This window comes from Saimiri boliviensis, chromosome 15, assembly GCF_048565385.1.
Source record: "Saimiri boliviensis isolate mSaiBol1 chromosome 15, mSaiBol1.pri, whole genome shotgun sequence".
In the NCBI taxonomy this organism is placed as follows: Eukaryota; Metazoa; Chordata; class Mammalia; order Primates; family Cebidae; genus Saimiri; species Saimiri boliviensis.
In genome coordinates this window covers 78299494-78319169 of record NC_133463.1, presented here as the reverse complement: position 1 = coordinate 78319169, position 19676 = coordinate 78299494, and the positions used below count along the sequence as shown (strand labels likewise).

The 19676-nt window shown below is 43.3% G+C and overlaps 1 protein-coding gene across 22 annotated transcripts in view; it reads left to right on the top strand.

Moving 5' to 3' along the window:
• CYRIB (CYFIP related Rac1 interactor B) overlaps positions 1–6444 on the top strand; it is a 169092-nt gene extending 162648 nt beyond the window's left edge. For all 22 annotated transcript variants that reach the window (XM_074387130.1, XM_074387120.1, XM_074387132.1 and 19 more), the window contains 2 exons: positions 1279–1349; positions 5700–6444. In XM_074387130.1, the coding sequence (XP_074243231.1) occupies positions 1279–1349; positions 5700–5763 (135 nt within the window). In that variant the 3' untranslated portion in view covers positions 5764–6444. The remainder of the gene's footprint in view (positions 1–1278; positions 1350–5699) is intronic.
• The last annotated feature ends 13232 nt before the right edge of the window (positions 6445–19676 follow it).

Here is a 19676-nt window from a genome sequence, read left to right as displayed (position 1 = left end):
TAATTTGTGACTATAGTTGGGTTTCTACTTTTCTTCTCTCTGTAAAAGTTTGTATTAGAAATAGTTTTCTAATTTATCTACTTTGTAGTTTCTTTCCCCATCCTCTCATGTCTAGTTCATTAATGTTTGATGAGAATTGTCTTTCTGTTTCCCTTTCATATCTTAGCATTTCAGATCTCGATTACTGATTGTTAGCCACACTTCCTGTGTAAAGAGAAATTAGCTAATAGTTACTGTATGGTTGCCATGTCCCAGGAATTTACATTTGTTCTCTCTTGTGACTCTGGAAATACTCTTAGGATGTTAAGTGTCATCTCCCCTTTACTGACAGGGCAACTAACGTTTAGCAGATTCAGTAATAGAATTGCTAATAGGCTGGGCGCAGTGGCTCACGCCTCTAATCCCAGCATTTTTGGAAGCCGAGGTGGGTGGATCACCTGAGGTCAGGAATTCAAGACCAGTCTGTCCAACATGGTGAAACCTCATGTCTACTGGAAAAAAAACTACAAAAATTAGCTGGGCGTGGTGGCACACGTCTGTAGTCCCAGCTACTTGGGAGGCTGAGATGAGAGAATCGCTTGAACCCAGGAGACAGAGATTGCAGTGAACCGAGATCATGCCATTGCACTCCAGCCTGGATGACAGAGCGAGACTCTTCTCAAAGAAAAAAATTGCTAGAGAATGGTAGAACCCACATCTCTCTGGCTTCTAAAGCCTGTGCTTCTGCTATACCATGCTTTTTCACAGTAACCAGGCTAATACATCTTAAAAATCATCGTCATCAGGTCATTACCTTTTTAAATAACCTATAAGAGCCTCCTGCTGCGAGGCATAACAGTTCCATATGACTCATCCTGGCTTTCAACTTCTCTGTACCTCCAGTTCCAGCCCTGAAAAATTCCTCTCTGTCCTCTGTGTGATACTTTATGCCATGGATTTTTCTGCCTGAAAGCTCCTCTTTTCCTTAGTACCATATTCATCCTGTCCTTTAAGTTGCCACGCAGCACCTTTTGCAGGAAGTCTTCGCTTAGCAAACCCTTTGTTTTTCATTGCATGTGTGGTACTTTTAGTTTGGCTGATTTTGTTCTGAAAAAGTTTGTTTCACCAAGTGAGAATAATAACACTTAGGTTGGTTTTTTCTGTTCTAAGAATAACTAATTTGACACAGTATGTAACCTCTTGGGTTCCGTAGTTGTGATCTTGATTTATTTTACTATTTTGAAAAGGAATGTTACATGAAAAAAATGGCTGTTTGACCTTTTCTGTTTTCTTCCTTAGATGAAAGGTTGTATCAAAGTTCTTAAGGACCAACCTCCTAATAGTGTAGAAGGTCTTCTAAATGCTCTCAGGTGTGTATATGTATGTGTACATACATATAGAAAAAATCCGTAAGGAAAATGTTTGGTTTATGTTTATGTAAAGAAAATGCATTAAGTATGATTAGGACATAAAAATAAATGTTCAAGCTAGAAGTAAGATCTTATTTTGCTTACTGGTAATCTTGCTTCCAAATACGGGTTACTGTATCTTACAATGAGGAATGTGTGTGTATATATGACAATACCGGCTTCATTTTCTGGTTGAAGATTTTGGCTTTTACTTGTTGCTGCTCTTGAAACAAGAATTACTTTTTTTTTTTTTTTTAATAAAAGTAATATACGCTAATTATAAACACAATTCAGGAAACATAAAATATAAGTAAAAAGAAATAATGTAATTTCACCATTTTGAGATAAACCACTATCAGCAGCTAGCCTTCAAGTTTTTTCTTTACACATGTAGCTAATAAGAGCTCTATGTAGTAGTCATCCTTTTACAAAATGATACCATACAAAGTGTCTTGTAACTGGCTCTTTCCTCTTACTATAATTACATTTGTGTTTGGACTTGTGTTCTATTATTTTTATGTATTTCTTAGAATAAAAATTAAACAGCCATTACTTAATGTCTTTTCTTAGCTTAGTTTTTACTTAATTTAGTTGCTAAAGCTTCTTTGAATGCCGGAACTTTATTTAAAGACAGAGTCTCGCCGTGTCACCCAGGCTAGAGTAAAGTGGCACTATCTTCACTTATTGTAACCTCTGTCTCCCAGGTTCAAGTGATTCTCCTGCCTCAGCCTCCCAAGTAGCTGGGATTACAGGCATGTGCCTGTATTTTGTATTTTTAGTAAAGATGGCGTTTCAGCATTTGGCCAGGCTGGTCTCAAACTCCTGACCTCAAGTGATCCACCCACCTTGGCCTCCCAAAGTGCCACTGTGCCCAGCTACTAGAACATTTTTAAATGAAAATCTCAGTTCTTTATAACTACATGACTACAGAGATTTTTTTGACTACAGAGATTTAATTGGTAGTATTCATATGACATAAAAGATGATGTCCCATTACTTGATTATTTTGGGTTTAAACACAAAAATTATATGAACACAGAAATATTTAATGACATTTACTTCATAAAATGTAGGCTGTATCATTTCAGCTAAGTAGAACTGTCAAATGACTTACGAGAAAATTTTTAAAATAGGTTTTAAAAGATTATGTAAAGTGTTGTATAAGCAGTTACTGCCTGTTACTGCCTGAGTAAAGGAGATCTGTGATCCATCAGCAAAATTAAGGAACATAATTAAAAATTCTTAAAATGTCAAACTATTTTAACCACAAGCCTATTTTTTAGAGTTCTGTATTCTTGGGGTTTTTACAATGCACACTTCAGTGGTTTTACCAATATTTAAAGATATAGAGTCTTTCTTCCTTGGTTTCTTTCTGAATACTCCCTGTGTCTTAGCCTGATTTTTCTCACAAGCCTCCGTCTTTCTGATTGGTCAGGCTGTTTAAAGCCAGCAAGCAGCAGGAAATCTTTTTTTAAAAACTTAGAGGTAATTGAGGTCTAGGAGGTTTTAGGATTCTCCAGCTTAAAGGGAGTATGCCTAACACAGAATCTGCTTTTTCCTTTAAGCGTAGTTCTGTTTCCTTTTCCTTAGAATGAAAGCAGAAGAGGGCAGTGATGGCGAGTGAAAGACGGTCCCACACAGTAATCTGTGTTTGAGGGAGACGGGAGGGAAGGAAAGTGCCATAGAGGCAGAGTCACCTGCCAGTTAGGAACATTTTCTTTCCTGATAATAATAGCTAATGGAAACTAGTCTGACTTGGGGCTCAGGCACTTTCCTTTTAAACAAACACCCTAGCTGATGTAGGTAATGCTGATACTTTGAAAAACAGTGCTTAAAGTAAAGCCATCTAGCCTTTAATATGTTTTACTGAGAGCAAAGGTTTAGAAAGCATTTTGTAACCCCAAAAGTACTACACAAGTGTTACACATCTCCACAGAATAGAACTTACTTTTGGAGAATTAATGACCAAAAGATTTTAAATGAGAGAATAATTGCATATGTATTTATAGGTTTGTTTTGAATGGTTTTCTGTAGTAATTATTCATATAGAATTTTCTGTGCTACTAAGAGAAAGCATCAAGCCATATGTCCATTTTACAGGTGGAAAAATGGAACCAAATACATTTAACCATAAGAGGGAAAGAAAGAAAGAGCTAGAGCCGGGAGTTCAGGTTCAGTAGTAGATAATTGTCTTCTTTATTAAATTTAAGAGTAAAGGTAAAAATTGGTTTTCTTTGGTAGAAAAGTCATGCACTTGGAAAAAAACTTTTGTTTTTGTGCACAAAGGGAAATAATGCCATATATCTTCATGTTTTGTTTTCACATATATTAGATATTGGCCTTTTCTTGATAAATGAGTGTAGTGATGCAGTGTGCTCTGGATTGGCTTTGTCCAAAGAAGGAAACTAAGATCACATCCCACAGAAGGAGCAAGAACTTGTTTCCTGGATAGAGAGGAAAACACTTAACCATTCTTTGAATAGCACAGTACATTGCTGAGTAGTGATGCCTTTACCTACTCTGCTGTAGAAATTTTACTCTGCACATTACTTGGCTCTTTTCATTATCTGGTTGTATAAAGAAGTTGGGGAGAAACAAATGAAGAAATGGATTTTGAGAACCTCAGGCGTCTGTAGGATTTTGTGTAATTGCGTATACTTTGCATAAAGAGAACAAAAAGGTTAAATCCTTGTGACATCACTTAGCATTGAGTGTAAATATTCCTTTATGGATTGTTTTTCTTTCCAACCTGGCCATCTACTTTGTCTTCCTTCCACAAATATTTATTGAGCACCAATTATGTGCCAGACATTCTGATATCTGTTCAAAAACATGAGAACAGTTTGGGGGTGACTTCTCAGTAACATTGTAGACAGCATATCAGGTACTTTATAAGCATTCTTCAGTTTTTAAATTGATTTGAAATGAACCTAATAGGAGTTTAGAAAAAAGATCTAGTCCTTAAGATTATACGTGGAATTCTTGTGAACCATAATCGGTCTATCTGGATTATCTCCAAAATGTAGTCCACATTGACACATTGAACACCTGTCTTCACTGCTGCTGTAATCTGGTCCAAGCCTTGACATCTGATCATCTAACACTTAGTGCTCAGTAACAGCCCCTTATTTAATGCCTCCCTGTCTCTCCTCCTGTTCCCCACAGCTCACCCTCACCAGCCAGAATGATAAAACTTTACATTGTATCACACACCATCTCCTGCTTAATATGCTCCACTGGTCTTCATTGCACTTAAAATACTCTCCAAACTTCTTACTATGTATGATCTCAGGGTGTTCATGTGAGATGGTCTTTCCCTGTCTCTGTATGTAGCCCCTTTTTGTTATACTTTCCTCCTTTGCTGCTAGGCTTTATCCCATTACTGATATTAGTGTATCGTTACCTTTCTCCGTCTGCTGGTTGTAAGCTTCTAGAAGAGTGTCTGAGACATAGTAGGCTTGCCTAGTGGATTTTTACTATTTAAGGGAATACTGTCGTGAATCTTATAATAATCACTCTTAGTGATTCCTTTTTTGGATTCTTATGTTGGATTTGCATGCCTGTAGCAAAAGACATGCCTAGAAATAGGGCACTTGGAGAATTGAGACATTTTAGAGATATGATAGCTGTAGTAATTGCGGTGTCTTAAATACAGAATAGAACAGGGATTGGAGCACTTTTCTGTAAAGGGCCAGAGAGTAAGCAGGTATTAAAGGCTTTGTGGGCCACGTGGTTTCTGTCATAGCTCCTCAGCTCTGCCACCATAGCAAGAAGGTAAGCATAGATGGTACATGAATGAGTCAACATGGGGTGTTTCAATAATACTTTTATATGTAAGCACTGAAATTTGAATTTCATATAATTTCCACAAGAATACATGAAATGTTACTTTTTCTTTCTTCCTTTGCCCCCTAGTCATCCAAATGTGGAGAAAAAAAAAAAAAAAAGGCGCACAGCCCACACAAAAATTGGTGGATTGGATGGCCTATAGGCTGTAATTTGCTAGCCTCTGGGATAGAACAGCATTGTCTTCTGAGTGAGAAGTTACAGCTAATCATTTACTTGAGAGCTTAACCAATCATTTCAGCAAAGTTGCTGTAACTAAGTTAAATAGCTCCTGGCTCTTCAGTTAGACAGGTGGTGAGGATGACAGGCTTTGCAGAACCTGAACAGGGTCAGAGCTACAATGAGAAGCCATAATTCTGTGAGTTTTGCTGAGACCAATTCCTCATCCTGTCACAATTAGAGAACGCGATGCTGATTCTTTTTTAAATTTCCTAAAATTGGTCTTTTTTTCTTTTCCCTTTTTAGGTACACAACAAAACATTTGAATGATGAGACTACCTCCAAGCAAATTAAATCCATGCTGCAATAACAGTTCTGGAGTAAGCACCTGCTGTAGGCAGAAGACAGTATTCTGCAATGACTGAGAATGCACAGTTTTTTAGTGATTGCAATTACTATCTCATTTATTCTTGCTTTTATTTCTTTCCTCTGTTCCTCTTCCCTCTTTTTTAATCATGTTCTTGTTCTTAAGACTTCTTTTCTGTGCCAAAATCAGTAAAGTTACACTCTGAAGGGATATCATCCTTTCAAACAGGCCATCTAAGGCAGCTAAGTATGCATTGCATTGGGATCTCTACTGAGAAAAATTCTGTGACTTGAACTAAATATTTTTAAATGTGGATTTTTTTTGAAACTAATATTTAATATTGCTTCTCCTGCATGGCGAGACTGCCTATTCTGCTATTTAAAAACCCTCAATGACTTTATTTTCTACTGCCGCCTTTTTCATGTGCAACCAAAATGAAAATGTTTAAATTAACTGTGTTGTACAAATGGTACCCAACACAAAACTTTTTTAAAATTAGTAATACTTTTGTTTAAAGTTTTAAGTTTGCATTTTGACTTTTTTTGTAAGGATGTATGTTGTGTGTTTAACCTTTATTAACTAACGTTAAAAACTGTGATGTGTGCGTAGAATATTACGTATGCATGTTCATGTCTAAAGAATGGCTGTTGATGATAAAATAAAAATCAGCTTTCATTTTTCTAAGTGTGGCTTGGTTTACTGATGTTTTGTTTTAGGCTTCTAAAGTTTTCCCCATGTATGTTTGTATGGAATGCATATATACATTACATGATTTTTTTCTTCTTTTAGGGGAGAGCCGGGTCTTTTCAATAGAATTTTGATCATTGTCTATGTATATAATTTTAATTGCTTTTAAAATTTTGCTAAGTATATTAAGACCAGTGATCTTTTCATTAACTGGACTTTTATTCTTAATTTCCTCTTGTATGGATGTAGTAATGGAGGGAAAACCACATCCTTGCTTGATTCTCAGTTTCCAGGAGAGTGGGTAGCAACATGAAGACAGAATAGCCCTTTAATCCTGGAAAGAGAATGATTGTTAAGAGGCACTTTCCAGGAGAAAACCGGAGGCCATGATCTCAGTAGTGGTAGAAAACTAACATATTTTTTAGTTTAAGATCATAAAACCTAAGTCATGAAATCTAAATCTCATGGTTGGAGAAACTGCTTAAAGGTTGTCCTGTTCAACCATGCCAGTATTTTAAATATTTAGGAATATCTGAGGTATAAGACAATTAAAGTGGTTCACCATGGAAGAGAATCACAGAGGCTTCCATCAAACCCTTCTAGATTAATAGAGCCAGATCATGGCACATGCAGCTTCTCAGGATCACATTCCTGCTGATCTCTGGCCCTCCTGCTCACTGCTCCCCCACTTCACACGCTGTTCTCCAGCCAGGCCTGACTGCTTGCTCTTCACAAATCGTTCCATTCGATGTCACTCCCCTAACTGTGGTCTGGCTGGTCCCTGAATCTGGCATTCCCTTCCCTGCCTTGTGACCATCTGATGAACACCAGCTTTCATCTTTGAAGGGTTAGCTTCTGTGACCTCCTTCATGAAGTCTTCTGATGACATTGGCCATATCCTTCTAGGCATTTTCTAAGAGTAGTGTAATGGGTTGAATAGAGGCCCCCAGGAGATACATTGACTGGGAACCTGCACATGTGACCTTATTTGGAAAAAGCGTTTTTGCAGATGAAATCGAGGATCTGGAAATGAGATCAACCTGTAGTAGGGTGGGCCCTAAATCCAATGACAAACTCTTATAAGAGAAAAGAAGGAGCAATAGACACAGAGCTGAAGGCCACGTGAAGATGAAGGCAGAGATTAGAGCAATGCATCTGTGAGCCAAAGAACCCTAAGAATTGGAGGAAGTCACTAGAAGCTAGGAAAGAAGCATGTCACAGATTCTCCCTCAGAGTCCTGAGAAGGAACCAACCCTACCAATATCTTGTTTTCAGACTTCTGACCTCCAGGATTGTGAGGGAATAAATGTGTTGTTTTAAGCCATGCAGTGTGTGGTATTTTGGTACAGCAGCCTTAAGAATCTGATACATGTATCTTGTAAAACATCTCTGATACTTGCTGTGCTTCTGGCTGTGTTTTCTGATTCTATGAGAGCCATAGTATCTGGATGCTGGAGAGAGAGTCTGTGAACTTGAGAGAAGGGCCGTGTCTGATTTTTTTTCTTCAGTGTTCCAAGGAAGGATCTTGCACAGTACCCAGATTTGGAGAGGTGCCAAGTGAATGCTTCAGTGGACTGAATGAATACAAATCAGTAATGACGCAGCTGGAATGGACGCAGTGACATTGCTGTGGCCTGTGCAGTTCACACAGTTCACACTCTGCATGTTGAAGAATAAGTGGACAAATCTCTAGCCCAGGGGCTAGCAGACTGGTCTGTGGGCCAATTCACCCACCATCTGTTTTTGTACAGCTTGTAAGTTAAAAATGGTTTTTAAAAAGGTTGAATAAAATCAAAAGAATAATATTTTGTGGCATGAGAAAAGCATATGAAATTCAAATTTTAGTGTTCATAAATAAAATTTTATTGGAACCTAGCCTCATTTGTTGACACATTATTTTCGAGACTTTTGCACAACAGCAGCAGAATTGTGACAAAGACCATATGGCCCTCAAAAGTGAAAATATATTTACTATCTGGCCCTTTCCAGAAAGAATTTTCCTCTCCCTCCACTAGTTCCAAGAGTAGGTTTATCTGAAAACCTAGTGTAATTGAAGCAGAGGGCCGCAGTGTGATCAAAGGACACAGCTCTGCAGCCAAAAGATGACTCAGCCTTAGCTGTAGTACTTGCCATCCAGATAGCCAAAGAGCGCAAGCAGGCATTGTCTCTGCTGTCTCTAGTTCTCATGTCTGTCCTTGGAGTGAAGGATTTTGGGGGTAGGCATGGACTCAGCCAGTGTATTAGTCTATTTTCACGCTGCTGATAAAGACATACGCAAGATGGCACCTTACAAAAGAGAGGTTTAAGTGACTTAGTTCTATGTGGCTGGGGAGGCCACACAATCATGGCAGAAGGTGAAAGGCATGTCTCACCTGGTGGCAGACAAGAGAAGAGCTTTTGCAGGAAAACTCCCCCTTATAATCATCAGATCTCATGAGACTGTCATGAGAACAGCATGAGAAAGCCCTGCCCCCATGATTCAGTTACCTCCCACTGGGTCCCTCCCACAACATGTGGAAATTCAAGATGAGATTTGGGTGCAGACACAGCCAAACCATATCAGCCAGGACTAATTACTGCCTACTGGAGGGATTTATGAGTCTGCTCTGGTATAGGCAAATCCTTTGAACCCCAGTCTTGTCTCTAAACGCAGCTGGTTAGTGTGTCTCTACTCATCCTACGCCCCAGCCTTTTTTCACAATTTGGAGAAATCCATTGCCTCATCTCTTCCACCAAACGTGTCCATAATTAACTCACCACTGCCCCATTTCCACAGCCCTCAACGTAGGTAAGTGGAACTTTTCTACTGGCTGGCTTCTCACCTTAAAGATTTGTACTAAGAAACATTCTGGACCATTTTAAGATTGCTGCAAGTATTTTAGACTTGTCATAAGGATTAATGACATTTGTAGTCAAATCTAGGTCTTTTGAGTTGAAATGTCATTTCCATTTGAGATTGCAGTTAACTGCAGTTTTGAAGTTCTTAACTTTTCGAAGAATATTTCAAACCTCTGAGTAAGATTTAATCACAGAAGATGCAATGGGAAGATCTGTGGGTCAAGGGTCAGGAGACCCAAGCCATATCTCTACTTTGGAACTCTATTTTCCTCATCAGTAAAATGAGAGAATTGAAACATGATCTCTAACACTGAATCCAAGTCTCACATACTGTCTGCAAAAGCAGTAGTAGTGTGAATACTTAAAAGACAGGCTTTAGTCAGTGGAGGGTTAGTTTATTCTAACTAATAGCAGGACGTGCTATGGAGTTAGCTTTCCTCAGACATGGCACCTTCTGAAGCGGACATCACCCTTCAGTTGTCAGGTTTTCAGAGCTGAAAGTAACTACTCTAAAGCACGTGGCGAATCCCCTTTGTTGTATCTGTTTAACCTGTGAAGGTGTACAAAGCAAGCCTTTCCGCCTCACTGATGCCCAACCCTGATAGGACCTTGATGCCTTTACATACGTTGTTTTCTTCTCTTTCTGAGCGCCTCTCTGAATTCCCCACACCTGCCTGAGAAAGCAATGCTGGACTGTCCAGATGCTTGAAAAAGGGGAGTCCTAGAGCTTGTTCAGCTCCAAGGATGCCTGTCTTCCTGTTACCAGCTTCCCAGGGCCTCCTTTGTAACAGTCATCACAACTGGAATGAACAAGAGTGTTAACAGTATCATCACGGGGTAATAGCTGACCGCCAGTCGCTCTATGTATGATCACCTTTAATCTTCACTACAAGCCTGTGTGTGGGAGGGATTAACATCCTCACTTAACGGGGTAATTTTACAAGAGAGAGGATCTCAGAGACAGGGCAACTTGCCCAGAGCTACACAGCTGTCAGTGGCAGAGCAAGGCACTGAGCCAGGCACCTCTGGAACCAGCCTCTACCATTCTCAAGGAAGCATCCTGATCCAACGTGGGACCCTAGCATAACAGGTCCAGCCCCCAGTTCTGGACAGGTGTGTCTAATGTCTGGGAAGCAATCCTGACAGCAATAAAAGAATGTGTGAGCCAGTCCAGGCTGAGGCCCCTGGCCACCTGTGGCCACTGGAGGGCCAGCTGCATCCTGGCCTGCACGGAAGCTCTGGGAGGCAGCCCCCTGGAGTCAGCACAGCTGGCCATGTTCCGAGGCTCCAGTGGATGCCGGAAACCACAGATAGTAGCACCCCCGTATCTTATGTTTTACTGATCTGATAACCCAGACAGCCACTTCAAGTGATTCTCCTGCCTCAGCCTACCAAATGGCTGAGACTACAGATGCCCACCACAACGCCTGACTAATTTTTTGTATTTTCAGTAGAGACAGGGTTTCACCCTGCTAGCCAGGCTGGTCTTGATCTCCTGACCTCGTGATCCACCCTCCTTGGCCTCCCAAAGTGCTGGGATTACAGGCATGTGCCACTGCACCCATCCACATCAATATTTTTTTTAAAGCTCCACAGTGGATTTCTGTTTGCACCTAAGGCTGAAACCTCTGCCCAGGGTTTCAAACCATCTGCCCTGCTGTTTCCTCAGGGAAACCAGATGTCTCAGGGAAACCACATATATGTATCAGCTGGTCTTAGGCTGAGTCCCAGGGAGGAATCTTCCAGTCTTCTGCCTGGAAGGCAAAATCCTGGCTGCCTGCCTGCCTTTTGGGAACCCAGTAGAAGCTGGGCTGAATGGAAGTAGTCTTACAAGTGTAAATGATCACTTCTTTCTTTCTTTTCATTTCTTTTTTTGAGACGGTTTCACTCCCGTTGCCCAGGCTGGAGTGCAATGGCATGATCTCAGCTCATTGCAACCTCTGCCTCCTGTTCACAAGGGATTCTCCCACCTCAGCCTCCTGAGTAGCTGGGACTACAGAAGCACACCACAGCACCTGGCTAATTTTTGTATTTTTAGTAGAGGTGGGAGTTTCATTACGTTGGCCAGGCTGGTCTCAAACTCCTGAGCAATCCTCCCACCTTGACCTCCTAAAGTGCTGGATTACAGGCATGAGCCACTGTGCCCGGCTTATTCCTTTATTTTCAGTTCGATATCATTGTTCACAGTTGTGCCAGGTGATACCCAGCCTAGTGATTCTGTCTTCTGCTCAAGTGGGGGAGGGGCAGGCTCCAGCTCTCAAGCAAGGGACATCTGAAGATCTGATCTGCTTCTTAAAAATACTTTTTCGCTGGGGGGCGGTGGCTCACGCCTGTAATCCCAGCACTTTGGGAGGCCAAGGCGGCTGGATCACAAGGTCAAGAGATTGAGACCATCTCTGCTATGGCAGTGCGGAAGGGAAATGTGGGGTCAGAGCCCCCACACAGAGTCACTACTTGGGCACTGCCTAGTGGAGCTGTGAGAAGTGGGTCACCGTCCCGCAAATCCCAGAATGTTAGATCCACCAACAGCTTGCACTATGCACCTGGAAAAGCCACAAACACTTAATACCTGCCCATGAAAGCAGCCAGGAGGGAGGCTGTACCCTGCAAAGCCATAGAAGCAGAGCTGCTCAAGGCCATGGGAACGCACATCTTGCATCAGCTGGCCTGGTGTGAGACCTAGAGTCAAAGAAGATCATTTTGGAGCTTTAAAATTTGACTTCCCTGCTGGATTTCAGACTTGCACGGGCCCTGTAACATCTGTTTTGGCCAATTTCTTCCGTTTGGAATGGCTGTATTTACCTAATACTTATACCTTCATTGTATCTAGGAAGTAACTAGCTTGCTTTTGATTTTACATGCTCACAGGCAGAAGGGACTTGGCTCGTCTCAGATGAAACTTTGGACTGTGGACTTTTGGGTTAACGCTGAAATGAGTCAAGACTTTGGGGGACTGTTGGGAAGGCATGCCTGGTTTTGAAATCTGAGGACATGAGATTTGCTGGAGCCAGGGGCAGAATGATATGGTTTGGTTTTGTGTCCCCACCCAAATCTCATCTTGAATTGTACTCCAACAATTCCCACGTATTGTGGGAGGGACCTGGCGGGAGATAATTAGAATCCTGAGGGCAGTTTCCCTCATAGTGTTCTCATGGTAGTGAGTAAGTCTCACGAGATCGGATGGTTTTATCAGGGGCTTCTGCTTTTGCATCTTCCTCATTTTCTCTTGCTGCCGCCATGTAAGAAGTGCCTTTTACCTCCTGCCAAGAGTCTGAGGTCTCCCCAGTCATGTGGAACTGTAAGTCCAATTAAACTTCTTTTTCTTCCCAGTCTCAGGTATGTCTTTGTCGGCAATGTGAAAACAGACTAATACACGGACCCAGCAGGATTCTTGCAGGCCAAAGTGATCAGACATCGCCTGGCGGGTGGTGGGCAGTGAGGATTTTGGTCAGACACTGAGGGTGCCCAGATATTGGGGGTGGGGATTCTGGCTAAACTGACTTAGCAGGATTCTTCATAAAACTTGGGTACTGCAGGACAGATACGAAGTCCAAAAGTCAGCCTAGTTGGGAAGACGATTAAGGGAAGCCTGACTACAATTTGGTTAAGGAGAAATTATTTGTCAGACTTCATTTTAGTTTAATTATATCTGCAAAGACCCTATTTCCAAAAAAGGCCACATTCTGAGATCCCTGAAAGACAGATTTTTGTGGGGGTGACACTATTCAACCCCGTGCAGTATCTTTATACATATTTTTCTAAAAAAGAACACTGAGATAGTGTTTTTAAAATTTTTTTTTTGAGATAGTGTCTTTAAAAAAAAAATGCTTTGTATTTCCTGATTTTCTCATTCCCTTCCCACCCAATTTAGGTAAAAAATGGACTCTGCTCATTGTCTCAGGGGAAGGAGGGAGCCGGGCAGAGAACACGGAGGCTGGGGGGCTGCACCTCAAGGTCCATGAACCAGAGAAGGAGGGTATTTGGGGATAGCTGCAGAATGCCTTCCCCTGAGTCTCACTGCAAGGCCTGGGGTACCTTCACGTGCCTTGTCATTTCTTTTGAGATGAATGAGGCAAGGAGAGAATGTTCCTGAATAATGTCATCAACTGGTGGGTGGAAGGGAGGAATGGAAATAAACACATAGCCTGTTACTGACTGATATTACTCAAAGTTCGAATCATTCTTTACACTTCACAATTATTTTTCACATCCAGAATCACATTCAAATGTCATGACAATTCTGTTACTGAAGCAGATGAGTAAAATATTTTGAAGTTCATCTCAATTTTACAGAGGAACGGAGAGGTTGAGAGACAAAGGACACACAGCAGTACTAGGGTGTGGATGCTTTTTTTGTTTTCCTTTGCTCTAAATCAGTTCTACTCAATAGAAATATAAGCCACACATGTAATTAAAATTTTCTAGTAGCTAGTTTTAAGAAGTAAAAACAAATACAATTAATATAATATATAATATTTTATTTAACCCAACATATAAAAAACATTTCACCAGATCATCAATATAAATGTCTTTTACATTATTCGTTCTCGCACTAAACCTTTAAAATCTGGTATGTCTTTTAGTCTTACAGCACATCTGAATTTGGGATAGTTACATTGCTGGTGATTAATAGCCACGTGGGATAATTGCCATTGAATTGGACAACACGGACCTAAACCAGGTGCTATTCTAACTGCATTATCCTGCTTACCCCTGAAGAACAAAGAGAAACAAAAGGTATTGAAATACCAAGTAGTATGAGAACAGAAAAGGCTTGTATCTTCACTGGTTGCACCAGGCTGAAGGGACTGTGACCACCTGAATCTCATATGAAACACTTCTTGCCTTGTATAATAATTGTTGTGCTTTTGTGTGTGCCAGCAATGAATGCCCTAATTTTCTTCTAGGTACTTCTGATTTGAAATTCTCTGTCCTGAACTCACCAGGAATTTTTGGAAGATCCAAGTATTCTATTATTTTGGTACCTGCTCTCCCTTTCCCCACCTGCCTCTTGCCCTTTGTGTATCAAGTATCCTGATACTGCGCTCTCTCATATATATGAGAGGAGAGAGGGAGAGAAGGAGGGAGGGAGAGAGGAGAGCAGAGAGAGAGACTGAGAGAGGAGACAGAGAGATTTCAACAACGTGATGAGGTTGACTATTACCCTGATTTTAGAATAGAGGGAAAGCAGAGAGGGAGAGGGAGAGGGGAGAAAGGAGAGAGAGGCTGGGAGAGGAGAGACAGAGACTCACTCTGTACCCAGGCTGGAGTGCAGTGGAGTAATCACGGCTCACTGCAGCCTTAACCTGCTGACCTCAAGTGATCCTTGCACCTCAGCCTCTTGAGTAGCTGGGACCACAGGTGCACCCAGCTAATTTTTAAATTAAAAAAAAAAAAAAATTAAAAGCCTCTTGAGTAGTGGGACCACCATGCATGGCTAATTTTTAAATTTTTTATAGAGACGGGTAATATGGTTAGGCTTTGTGTCGTCACCCAAATCTCATCTTGAATTGTAGTTCCCATAATCCCCATGTGACAAGGGAGAGACCAGGTGGAGGTGATTGAATCTTGGGGGCCGTTATCCCCACGTTGTTCTCATGATAGTGAGTTGTCACGAGGGCTGACGGTTTTATAGGGGGCTCTTCCCCACCTTCTCTGCACATTTCCTTCCTGCCAGCTCGTGAAGAAGGCGCCTTGCTTCTCCTTCGCTTTCCACTATGATTGGAAGTTTCCTGAGGCCTCCCCAGCCACGCTGAACTGTGAGTCACTTAAACCTCCTTCCTTTATAAATTACTCAGTCTTGGGCAGTTCTTTGTAACAGTATGAAAATGGACTAATACAACAGGGTTTTATCATGTTGCCCAGACTGGTCTTGAACTCCTGAGCTCAAGCAATCTGCCTGCCTCAGCCTCCCAAAGTGTTGAGATGACAGGCGTGAAGCATTGTGCCTCGTGCATCCTAATATTTTGCTAAAAATTACGAGCCATATGGGGACAGCTGACCATTTCCCATCCAAAAACCAGGAGTCTCTATTTACTGCAGTGGCTGTCAAACGTTAGCTGCATCAGAATCACCAGGAGGGCTTGCCCCCAGAGTTTCTGAGCAGGTCCAGGGTGGGGCCCCAGAAGGTGTAGGTCTAACAAGCCCTTCCCGCTCCGCAGCCGCCACCACCCCTCCTCCCCGCATGTGTGGCTGGTGCTGCTGCACTTTGAGAACCGGGACAGAGGTGGCTTGGGGTCAGCCTGAGAGTGGGGGTCTCTGTTCTCTCCAAACCCTGCCCCCCAGCTCCGAGTGCCTTAATTGACCCAGAGTCCCTCAGTGTGACCTCTCAGGCCAAGGCACCTTCTGCTTGAAGAAGTGCTTTTCCTGCTGCTCGTTCCTCAGGCGCTGGCTGAGCCAAAGTGACTGCACCTGCGGGGGCGGATCTGCGCTCCTCTCTCGGACCAGGCCTGTTTGGATGGCAGAGCCTTGGGGTACCTGAGTGTACAGTTCCCCGGAGGCCATCCCGGAACAGTTGTGTAGACGAACACAAGCTCCCGCTTTCTGAGTGCAAAGTGCCAGCCAGGTGCTTCCCAGGTCTTAGCTGATTACAACAACGCGATGTGGTTGACTGTTATCATCCCCATTTTAACAATTAGGATTAGCTGATTTCAACAAGGCGGCGAGGTTGACTGTTACCCTGATTTTAACAATTAGGAATTAGAAGCGCAGGTTCCATTACTTGCCCCTGACACACCACTGGTAAGTGACAGCGCCAGGGCTTGCACCCAGGGCAGTCTAGCTATGAAGTCTGGCGTCTTAACCTCTGCGCTATGCTTAAAAACAAATGAACAAAAAACCACCGCCAATAAAAAAAACCAGCTTCAAAATCGCTGAGAAAACAGTGCATGTTGATTGCTGCTCTCTGCTGCCGCCCTGTGGTCTTACATCGAGAAACAGTTTCCGCCTGAGCCGCCACCTCCTGTAGTTCGAGTTACCAGAGCGGGAAGAAATAACCCAGCCGCCGGGCGGGCCGATGGTGAGCTGGCGGAGCACGGCTGGGGGTCACGGGCATCTGCCAGGGACAGCTCCAGGGTGGCTGTTTGCACTGTAGCCACTGCTAATGCGGCTGATGACGGTGACCTGCAGTCCGGGTTTCAGCAGGGTGGTCTTGCCTCGATGACTGCCAGTTCTCATGCCAGGTTCTCTCCCGCCTTAAGATCTGGGGTGAGGCCGGGTGCGGTGGCTCCCGCCTGTCATTCCAGCACTTTGGAAGGCCGAGGTGGGTGATCACTTGAGGTTAGGAGTTTGAGACCAGCCCGGTCAACATGGTGAAACCCCATCTCTACTGAAAAATACAAAAATTAGTTGGGCGTGGTGGCGTGTGCCTGTAATCCCAGCTACTTGGGAGGCTGAAGCAGGAGAATCCCTTCAACCCAGGAGGCGGAGGTTGCAGTGAGTCGAGATTGCATCACTGCACTCCAGCCTGGGTAACAACGAAGCAAGACTCAGGCTCAAAAACAAAACAACAACAACAACAAAAACTGGGTGTGGTAGCACACACCTGCAATCCCAGCTCTTTGGGAGGCCGAGGAGAGTGGATCGCGAGGTCAGGAGTTCGAACTGGCTGACGTGGTGAAACCCCATCTCTACTAAAAATACAAAAATTAGCCGGGCGTGGTGGCACACACGTGTAATCCCAGCTACTCGGAAGACTGAGGCAAGAGAATCGCTTGAACCTGGGAGGCGGAGGTTGCAGTGTGCCAAGATCGTACCACTGCACTCCAGCCTGGGTGACAGAGGGAGACTCTGTTCTCAAACACAAACAAAAGATCTGGGTTTCAAGCCACCAGCCCCACAAGAAACGGCACAGGCCTTGCGTTTGGTTCCTCTTTGTTGTGGTCTGAATGTATGTGTCTCCTCCAAACTCACACTGAGTCCCTCACTGCAGTGTGACAGTATCTGGAAATGAGGTCTTTGGGAGGTGATTGGAGTTGGATGTAGTCATGGAATGCAGGGGGCTCTCATGACGGAATTAGTGCCCTTATAGGAAGGGACACCACAGAGCTTGTCTCCAGCGTTCCCACTGTCTCCACCAGAGGACACAGTGAAAAGGTGGCCTTCTACAAGCTACGACAAGAGCCCCCACCAGAACCTGACCACACTGGCACCTTGATCTTGGACTTGCAGCTTCCAGAACCATGTGAGAGAAATTTCCATCCTGTAAGCCCCCCAGTCTAGTATTTTGCGATACCAAATCTGTCTGATAAATCTGTCCTCTCTAGAGCTTGGATGTTCAGAACATCCATGTTCATGGAGGCTGGGCTCCGTGACAGCCTCAGTGGGAGCTCTGCATAGAGAGATGGAGGAGCAGGCAGTGCTGCCTATCTGTTTAGGAATAAAGGTGTGCATAGGGCTGGAGCTTCTCTTGTGCAGTGTCTCGGGGACCCGAGGAAGATTCATAAGACGATGTCCTGCCTTGACCCAGTGGCCGGTGTTCCTTGACCACTGACCACTTCCTCCCTTGGCCACCTAGCTGTGGCTCCATCTGGGCCTGGCCTCTACCTCTCCTCCTCAAGTGTTGCTGGGGTGACCCCCCGGGTTTCCAGTCTACTACTCTTCAAGCACAGCAGAGCCAGAGTCAGAGAAACCTTACTTTGAACCCCAGCTCTGTTTCTTCCCAGCTTTGTGACTTTTGGAAAGTTACTCCTATCCAACAGTGGGCGGGACGGTGGGAGGAAAGGTCTCACTATGCACTCCTTGGATCACTGCTGTCTGACTCTGCTGTGGGAGCCTGGGATGGGCTTCCTCGTCCAGCTCAGTCACCAACCTGTCTGGTGACATGGAAGGCATTGCAGCTACCTCACTTCTCTGAGCTTCAGAAAAGCAAAGGAGTAGGCTAGGTGATGTTGAATTACCTTCTAAAAATAGATAAGGCAACTCCTGTGAACTCCTGACTTTTTCTCGTGTTCTCCATGTAAGGTCTAGGATTCCACTCAAGTCCATGGTTTACTGGAAACAGTTCTGACCTCAGATAGAAGTGCCAACTCTGTCTCCAAATGCTGTGTGATCCCAATCAAGTCCCTTGGCCTCTGTGCACCTTGAGGTCTGGCCAAGGGCATGATACTTGTCCTACCTATTTCATAGGTGTGGCATGGGGACGCAATGAGATAGTGGATGGGAAAGTGTTTGGATAGGCCAAAGCGACACAAATGATGCCAAGACTTTTTTTTTTTTTTTTTTTTTTTTTTTTGAGACAGTCTCATTCTATAGCCCAGGCTGGAGTGCAGTGGTGTGTTCTCAGCTTGCTGCAGTCTCTACCTACAGGTTCAAGTGATTCTCCTGCCTCAGCCTCCTCAATAGCTGGGATTACAGGTGCCTGCTGCTATATCCAGCTAATTTTTGTGTTTTTGTAGAGACAGACTTTTGCCATGTTGCCCAGGCAGGTCTTGAACTCCTGACCCCAGGTGATCTGCCCATCTCGACCTCCCAAAGTGCTGGGATTACAGGCGTGAGCCACCATGCGTTGGCCATGAGTGACGGTCCCCTATCCCTGGTGCTGAATTGGTTTCTCTCTGTATCTCTTTCTCTCCCTCAATCCCTTCTCCCTGGAGAGACAGTATAGCACAGTAGTAACTTTGGGATAAGATAAACATTAGTTTGAATCTCAGCTCTGACTCTTACCAGTTTCATGACTTTTGGAAAGTTATTCACCACTCTGAGTCCAGGCGTCCTCATTTATAGGATAGGAATTCTCTCTCTTAACTGGATGGAAGATTGAATGTGTTTCTGTGTGAAGTGTCCAGCATGTAATTTAGTACCTGGTAGATACTTCATAAATGTGAATTCTCTTCCTCTCCTCTCTCCTTTTTCAAAGGTGACAGTGAGACTTCCTGGATCTTTATTCAGATATTCAATAGGAGATGAGGTTGTATTATTTTTTGTAATTGAGGATTATTTGGTTACAAAAGATAACCAACCGCCTTAAGGGAGAAAAGGGACACAAAGATATACAAGGGGCGTTAAATAGCACTTTTTTTTTTTTCAGTAGCAGAAGTTACCAAAAGGCAAGGACATGAATGGCAAAGGAAAGAGGGTGAATTCGTGCTTCTCAGCTTGGCAAACTTTCCTGTCGCTCTTAACTGACGCTGTAGAGGCGCTAGGAAGGCGAGTGAGTCAATTCTGAAAGATGACACTAAAAACCTTCAACTTGTAGAACAGGGGAGGTGAGAAGTGCGTGCTTCCTAGGGCATGACCCCAATCTTCCCTTGAAAGCAGAGCTCTCCCTGGGCAGTTCTGTGCCCCATCAGAGACATGGAAAACTTCTAGAATGTACTCTTCTGTGTTTCCCCCCACCCCCGGGTGGAAAGAGAAAAATAAGTGGAAGACACCTAGAACTAATTTTTGTGATT